Below are 7,500 nucleotides of genomic sequence, written 5' to 3' on the forward strand. Positions count from 1 at the left end.
TCTTTCTTCATCTCTTTCTGTTCCCTGCTATTCCGTGTTTCCAAGTTTCTTCCTTCTTCAATAAACTCATTTTTAGCTTTCTCTCCCTCCCGTCTCTCCTTTCTTTCCTCCACCTCACCACCATCTATCATTCCCTCCCATCTTTCCTCCTCCTCCTCCACCTCCACCTCCTCCCTCCCTAACTTCCTTCTTGATATCCGTTGAGAAGTATTTTTGTACCTCGCTGTTGTTGTTGTTGTTTCGATGTTGTTTTGAAGAGAATGTTAAAAGTGGGCGTGGCCATCTCTCAAACTGACCAATCACAACCCAGTTACGGGCGAAAGGGGAGGGGCTTATGCGCTTTGGTAGTTTGAACACCACTATAGCAATATGTGTGTGTGTGTGTGTGTGTGTGTGTGTGTGTGTGTGTGTGTGTGTGTGTGTGTGTGTGTATTGCAAGCTCTCCCTTCCTCGGCCATTCCCTTGAGATCAGTTCCAGCGATATCACAAGCTCTCCCTTCCTCGGCCATTCCCTTGAGATCCACTTTTACCGGTTAATGTGTAAATCCAACCTCTTAATCTTTTTTTAGTAATGTTTTATCTCTCCTATATTTCAAGTCTTACTGATTGTGTCACTTATTTTTGTTGGTGTTTGATCCTGTCAGTCTGTCAGGTCTAATTATTCCGATCGTCTGTCTTGTACTTTATCGGCTTTATCTTTGGTTATCAGTCTTGGTGTGTCTGCTTGTAGAAAACTTTGTAATTTATTGGGGTATTTATATGCTTCCCGTTGTACCTACTGGACTGAGTTTGCTAATAATAAGAATAATAATTAGAATAAGAATAATAAGAATAGTATGAGGAGGAGGAAGAGGAGAAGGAAGGGAAGATGAGAGGGACGAAAAGAAAGTGAGGAAAAGGGGGAAGGAGAGAGTGAAGGGAGAGAAGGAAAAGAAGAAGGGAGGAGGAGAGGAACGAAAAGGAAGTGGGAAAAAGGGAGGAGAAAGTGAAGGGAGAGAAGGAAAAGAAGAAGGAAGGGAGGAGGAGAGGAACGAAAAGGAAGTGAGGAAAAGGGTGATGGAGAAAGTGAAGGGAGAGAAGGAAAAGAAGAAGGAAGGGAGGAGGAGAGGAACGAAAAGGGTGATGGAGAAAGTGAAGGGAGAGAAGGAAAAGAAGAAGGGAAGGAGGAGGAGAGGAACGAAAAGGAAGTGGGGAAAATGAGGGAGGGAGAAATTGATGGGAGAGGCAGGAGGAGGAGGAGGAGGAGGAAGAGGAAATAGAAGAATGAAAATAGTTACATAAATAGACCAAGATAGATCATTGAAAGTCATGTCTGTGGAAATTAACGAAGGCAAGTTACAATTTATAAGCTGTCCTGTTTTGTTTTTTTTCATTTTCTTTTCTTTCTCTTATTTTTCCTTTTATTTACAGCTCTTTTTCTTCTTTTACTTTTAGCTCTTTTTCCATATTTTACGTTTATCCATTTTTCCTTCCCTTACTTATATTAATTCTTGCTTCTTATTCGCAGGTACCTGAGGAAACTGAACCTGTCCTCGCTGCCACGCCTCGGCCACCTCCCCGCCCTCACCGAGCTGTTCCTGTGAGTGTGTGTGTGTGTGTGTGTGTGTGTGTGTGTGTGTGTGTGTGTGTGTGTGTGTGTGTGTGTGTGTGTGTGTGTGTTTTGCAGGAGTTTTCATTCATTCATTCTGTAAGGTGTGTGTGTGTGTGTGTGTGTGTGTGTGTGTTATGACGTTATTCGTGTTTCCTATCAATATTGTGTTACCAGTGTTGTGTGTGTATGTATGTATGTATGTGTATGTGTTATTTGATCACTATAGAATGTTGCGTCACGTCTGTTTGTGAGTTACCCTCGTGTGTGTTCCCTTACCAGTGTGTTACCTGTTTGTTGTAACGGGCTTGTCGGGGGGCGTTTAAAGGGTGTTGATTAAGACTTCAGCTTCCTTAAGGCGAATTATATTCGTAGCCTTTATGTACAAGAAGCGATGGAGCGAGAGCGACTGTCGTTGTGTGTCAGTCGGACTCTCGTGAAGGAGTGGCGAGTTACAGGTTGGAAAATAATTGTTACAATTGGTCACGTATGTCAAGGTGACCTCCACGCACCATCGGAGTGCGAAGTATACAAAACTGAGACGGTAAACACTGACGGACGACATTCCTATAAGGTGGCGTGATCTATCTGTCGTGGGTTTTTCCATTGACAATTGTATGCCTAATTCGTGGTGATATTAAATAATAATAATACATTGATATCCTACTATAACAATGTTACCTGTGTGTTTCAGGAGTGACAACCGCATCAGCAAGGTGTCGGCGGTGTCTCTGGAAGGGCTGCCGCGACTCCTGCACCTCGATCTCTCACGGAACAGGATCACGAGGCTCTCCCACACGCCCTTCGCCAACGTGTCCCTCGCCAGGCTGTGAGTGTGTGTGCTTGCTTGCGTGTGTGTGTGTGTGTGTGTGTGTGTGTGTGTGTGTGTGTGTGTGTGTGTGTGTCCTTCTTTTCTTTTTTCTTCTTCTTTCTTTGATCTTTACTTTGATTTTTTTTTTTTAGCTATTCATATCTTGTTTTTCTTGATTGTCATTCTTCTTCTTCCTCTTCGTGTGTGTGTGTGTGTGTGTGTGTGTGTGTGTGTGTGTGTGTGTGTGTGTGTGTGTGTGTGTGTGATTAGTTTACCTCGTCCTGATCACGTGCCGGACTCGTCATCGCCAGCAAGTGCCCTTCCGATTATAGCAAGGTCGTTATAGTCGATCTCTCTGTGTGTGTGTGTTTGTGTGTGGGTGGGTGTAGGTGTGTCCGGGGGGGGGGGTGCTAGGTGTCTGGCTGAATGGAGGGAGAGCTGGCTGACTGGGTGAATGAATGAAGAAGTTAATATATGATTGACTAACTGGGTGACTGGAGAAGTGTATATGACTGGCTGACTGGTTGAATGGATTGCTGGCTGGCTGAATGGAAAAGTGAATGGGTGACTGGCTGATTATTTGAAGAAGTTGATGTATGGTTGACTAACTGGGTGACTGGAGAAGTGAATGACTGGTTGACTGGTGGAATGGATTGCTGGCTGGCTGAATGGAAAAGTGAGTGCGTGAGTGGATGATTTTTTGAAGAAGTTGATATATGGCTGAGTAATTGGGTGACTAGAAGTGGATGACTTGGCTGACTGGTTGAATGGATTGCTGGCTGGCTGAGTGGAAAAGTGAGTGGGTGACTGGAGAAGTGGATGACTGGTTGATTGGTTGAATGGATTGCTGGCTGGCTGAATGGAAAAGTGAGTGGGTGACTGGATGATTATTTGAAGAAGTTGATGTATGGCTGAGTAACTGGGTGATTGGAGAGATGGATGTATGGCTGACTTGACTGCTGGCTGGCTGAATGGACTTGATATATGACAGACTAGCTGGCTGACAGATTTGCCAACTAACTAAATAACTAACTGGCTGGCTGAATGGAAAAGTGAGTGACTCAATACATGAATCTATATCAGAAATACGAGAGTACTTTTAAACAACTAAACAAAATATATGGAATTAGCCCATTGGTCCCACAAGAGCTTTTTCAAAGGTAAATATAGCAATCTGAAGTAGCGTTGACTAGCGTTAGAGTGCGTGACGACCTCGTTTGGAAGAGTTGAATAATTATACATGAAGATTTTTGGGGCCACAAGTGTGCTGAGGACCGCTGGGGCGACCAATGGCCGAGTGGCTGGCGGGCTGAGGGGAGGCGGGACTGGCTGGCCGGGTGGATGAATGACAAGCTGACTAAACTGAATACCGCGGGGCTGACTGGTTGCAAATCAACAAAAAAAATATAAACAACGGCCTATAATAGGTCCATATACGTAGCAAAGCGACAGACACTGGGAACAAGTTTCCTGCAGAAGTAGTGAATACGAACACAATTAGCTTCTTTAAAAATAGAACGTTATTTCGTTGCGTCAGGAGTAAATTGCATACCGAAGTGATTTCATCTGCTCTGCAGGCACGAAGTGGCTGCAGAGCAGATGAAATCACCAAAACGGGCAACCTCGTGATGAGCCAACAGGGTTTCAATTGCCCGCATATCGATGTTTCCATTTGCATAGAACAGATGGCAGACGAACAAGCAAAGTCAGTGGCAACCCAGAAACATTGGAAGTCATGGCAGACAGGACCAGGTGGAGAAGTGGAGTCAGATCATTTGCCGGGGCAGGATGGAGTACACAAACAGCAGATGGAGAGGTGGAGTTAGAACAAAGGAGCTGCCTCGTACAGGCCTACCGGCCTCTTGCAGACTCCTGCGTTCTTATGTTCTTATTTCCCGGGGCAGGATGGAGTACACAAGCACCAGTCAGAGGACCAGGTGGAGAGGTGGAGTTAGATCATTTCCCGGGGCAGGTTGGAGTACGCTATCACCAGACAGCACCCCCACCTCCCCCTCTGACTGAATTCTGTTGAGTTATGACGTCACGGCTCCCGGCGGGCCCTTATATACCCGCCGGCCCCCCTCGCCCGGCGTGCCAGCCCACCTTGGCAGCCGCGCGCCGTGGCAGGCAGGCGTAGGAGGGTTTCCACTGCGTCGTTATCACGCGCCGCCTGGCAGGACGAGGTAATGAAAAACAATCAGTGCGGCGATGAGTCAGCAGCGATTGGGAGTGGACGTGACCGGGGGAGGAGGAGGAGGAGGAGGAGGAACGAGAACGAGAGGAATGACGGGGAGGGAAATAAGGATACGAACGAGAAGAAAATGGAAATAATAAGCGGACTATTACTACAATGACGACGACGACTAAATTAAATCCCTCAGAAATTAAGTCCCAGAATTGAAACCCTCGAAAATTAAGCCTCCCAGGAATTGAACCCGCTAGAAACTGAACCACATATGAATTGAACTTCTTAAGAATTAGTCCTCATAGGAATTCAGCCCCAATATAGTAAAGCTCCCAGACTATTTTTATAACCATGTCTAGAAATTGAACCCCATTGATTTTAAACCTCCCTGAAACTGAACTCACTTGAAATTGAACCTCACAAATACTAAACCTCCCAGAACCTAAACCCACAAACTACGGGACTCAACCAAGATTAAACCTCACGGAAATTGAACCTCACAAATATCAAACCTCCCAGAACCTAAACCCACAAACTACGGGACTCAACCAAGATTAAACCTCACAGAAATTGAACCTCACAAATATCAAACCTCCCAGACCCTAAACACACTAAAAACGGGACTCAACCAAGATTAAACCTCACAGAAATTGAACCTCGCAAATATTAAACCTCCCAGAAATTGAACCCACTAAAAACGGTACTCAACCAAGAATAAACATCACAGAAATTGAACCCCACAAATATCAAACCTCCCAGACCCTAAACCTACAAACTACGGGACTCAACCAAGATTAAACCTCACTGAAATTGAACCTCACAAATATCAAACCTCCCAGAAACTGAACCCAACAAAAACGGGACTCAACCAAGAATAAACCTCACAGAAATTGAACCTCACAAATATCAAACCTCCCAGAAACAAACCGAACCGAAAACTGAACCTCCTATACAAACATATCAGAAATTGAACCTCGCAAATATTTAAACCTACAAAACTGAACCCCATCTATACAAACTTCTTAGAAACTGAACCGCACAAATATTAAACCTACAAAACTGAACCCATCTATACAAACTTCTTAGAAACTGAACCTCGCAAATATTTAAACCTACAAAACTGAACCCCATCTATACAAACTTCTTAGAAACTGAACCTCGCAAATATTTAAACCTACAAAACTGAACCCCATCTATACAAACTTCTTAGAAACTGAACCTCGCAAAAATTTAAACCTACAAAACTGAACCCATCTATACAAACTTCTTAGCAACTGAACCTCGCAAATATTTAAACCTACAAAACTGAACCCCATCTATACAAACTTCTTAGAAACTGAACCTCGCAAAAATTTAAACCTACAAAACTGAACCCCATCTATACAAACTTCTTAGAAACTGAACCTCGCAAATATTTAAACCTACAAAACTGAACCCCATCTATACAAACTTCTTAGAAACTGAACCTCGCAAATATTTAAACCTACAAAACTGAACCCCATCTATACAAACCTCTTAGAAACTGAACCTCGCAAATATTAAACCTCAAAACTGAACCCATCTATACAAACCTCTTAGAAACTGAACCTCGCAAATATTAAACCAAGACACCTCTCCACCCGAAATTGACCTCTCTTTTGGCTACTATTTATCTTTTATTTTTAGCGGCGAGTAGCGATCTTTTTTTTGTACTCTTTTTGTTGCCCTTGAGCCGTGTCCTTTGATGTAAAAATAAAAGAAAATGATCCCCATATTAAAAAAAACGCATCTATGGAAAAACAGTTAACCCCCTTCATTAAACCCTTCCTCTCCTCCCTCCACCCCTTTTATTGAACCCCATTCCTCCCCTTTTCTTCCTCTCCTCCTCCCTTTCCCCTTCTCCTTCCCCCACTCTTTCCCCCTTCCCCTCTCCCTCCCCCTCCCCCTAAATTGGTAATGGGTTTATGTCACGTAGGGGGATTTGGCAACACTGTCCACCACGAGACCCTATCACCCCTTCCCTCCCCCTCCCTCCCCTTTCCCCTTTCCTCCTCCCCCTCCCCCATACACGCTATACTATAATAAGGTCTTGGGCTAGCACTTTATTTTTTTTATTTTTTGTTTTATTTGTCTCTCTCTCTCTCTCTCTCTCTCTCTCTCTCTCTCTCTCTCTCTCTCTCTCTCTCTCTCTCTCTCTCTCTCTCTCTCTCCACGTGCAGATGTCATGTTTAATTATATTCTCCTGCGTTTTGTGTGTGTAGGGGAAGAGGAAGAGAGAGAGAGAGAGAAGCAGGCAGACAGATAGACAGACAGATAAAAGGAGGGTAGTTGATTCTCTCTCTCTCTCTCTCTCTCTCTCTCTCTCTCTCTCTCTCTCTCTCTCTCTCTCTCTCACCGTTGATTCGATTTGTATTATCAATCACGTCCTTCTTGAAACATTCTCTCTCTCTCTCTCTCTCTCTCTCTCTCTCTCTCTCTCTCTCTCTCTCTCTCTCTCTCTCTCTCTCTCTCTCTCTCTCTCTCTCTCTTTTTCTCCTGTTCAGTAAAGCACCCACCATTTCCCTCCCTCCCTCCTCCTCCTCCTCCTCCTCCTCCTCCTCCTCCTCCTCCTCCACACTAATGAGGATGTGGCCCTCAATCACACCAATTGAGACACCACCTCCACCACCACCACCGCCATCATCACCTCCACTACGTTTTGCTTTTGTCGTGTTTCAGAAATAAAAGAAAAATTGCTTGAACGCATTTTCTTTTTGTCTGTTTCTTTACTGGACGTGCCGAGGTTAAGGAGGAGGAGGGGGAGGAGGAGGAGGAAACATGGAAATACAGGCAACAGAAAACCTATTGGCTCATTACGAAGTTGCCCGGGCTGATGATTTGATCTGTTCGACATTCACATCATGTTTCCAGAGCGGATCAAAGCACTCCTGTAATTAG

At 44.5% G+C, this 7,500-nt stretch overlaps 1 protein-coding gene across 3 annotated transcripts in view; it reads left to right on the top strand.

Annotated features, from left to right (window-relative positions):
- The window catches only part of LOC127005683 (leucine-rich repeats and immunoglobulin-like domains protein 2), a 51,788-nt gene that overhangs the window by 29,113 nt on the left and 15,175 nt on the right, over nucleotides 1-7,500 (top strand). For all 3 annotated transcript variants that reach the window (XR_007758845.1, XR_007758846.1, XM_050874778.1), the window contains exons 3-4: nucleotides 1,508-1,579; nucleotides 2,283-2,417. Coding sequence is in view for 1 of the 3 variants with exons in the window: in XM_050874778.1 (XP_050730735.1) it covers nucleotides 1,508-1,579; nucleotides 2,283-2,417 (207 nt within the window). In the remaining 2 variants the exon portion in view is untranslated. The remainder of the gene's footprint in view (nucleotides 1-1,507; nucleotides 1,580-2,282; nucleotides 2,418-7,500) is intronic.

This window comes from Eriocheir sinensis, chromosome 30 (genome assembly GCF_024679095.1).
Source record: "Eriocheir sinensis breed Jianghai 21 chromosome 30, ASM2467909v1, whole genome shotgun sequence".
NCBI classification, from domain to species: Eukaryota; Metazoa; Arthropoda; class Malacostraca; order Decapoda; family Varunidae; genus Eriocheir; species Eriocheir sinensis.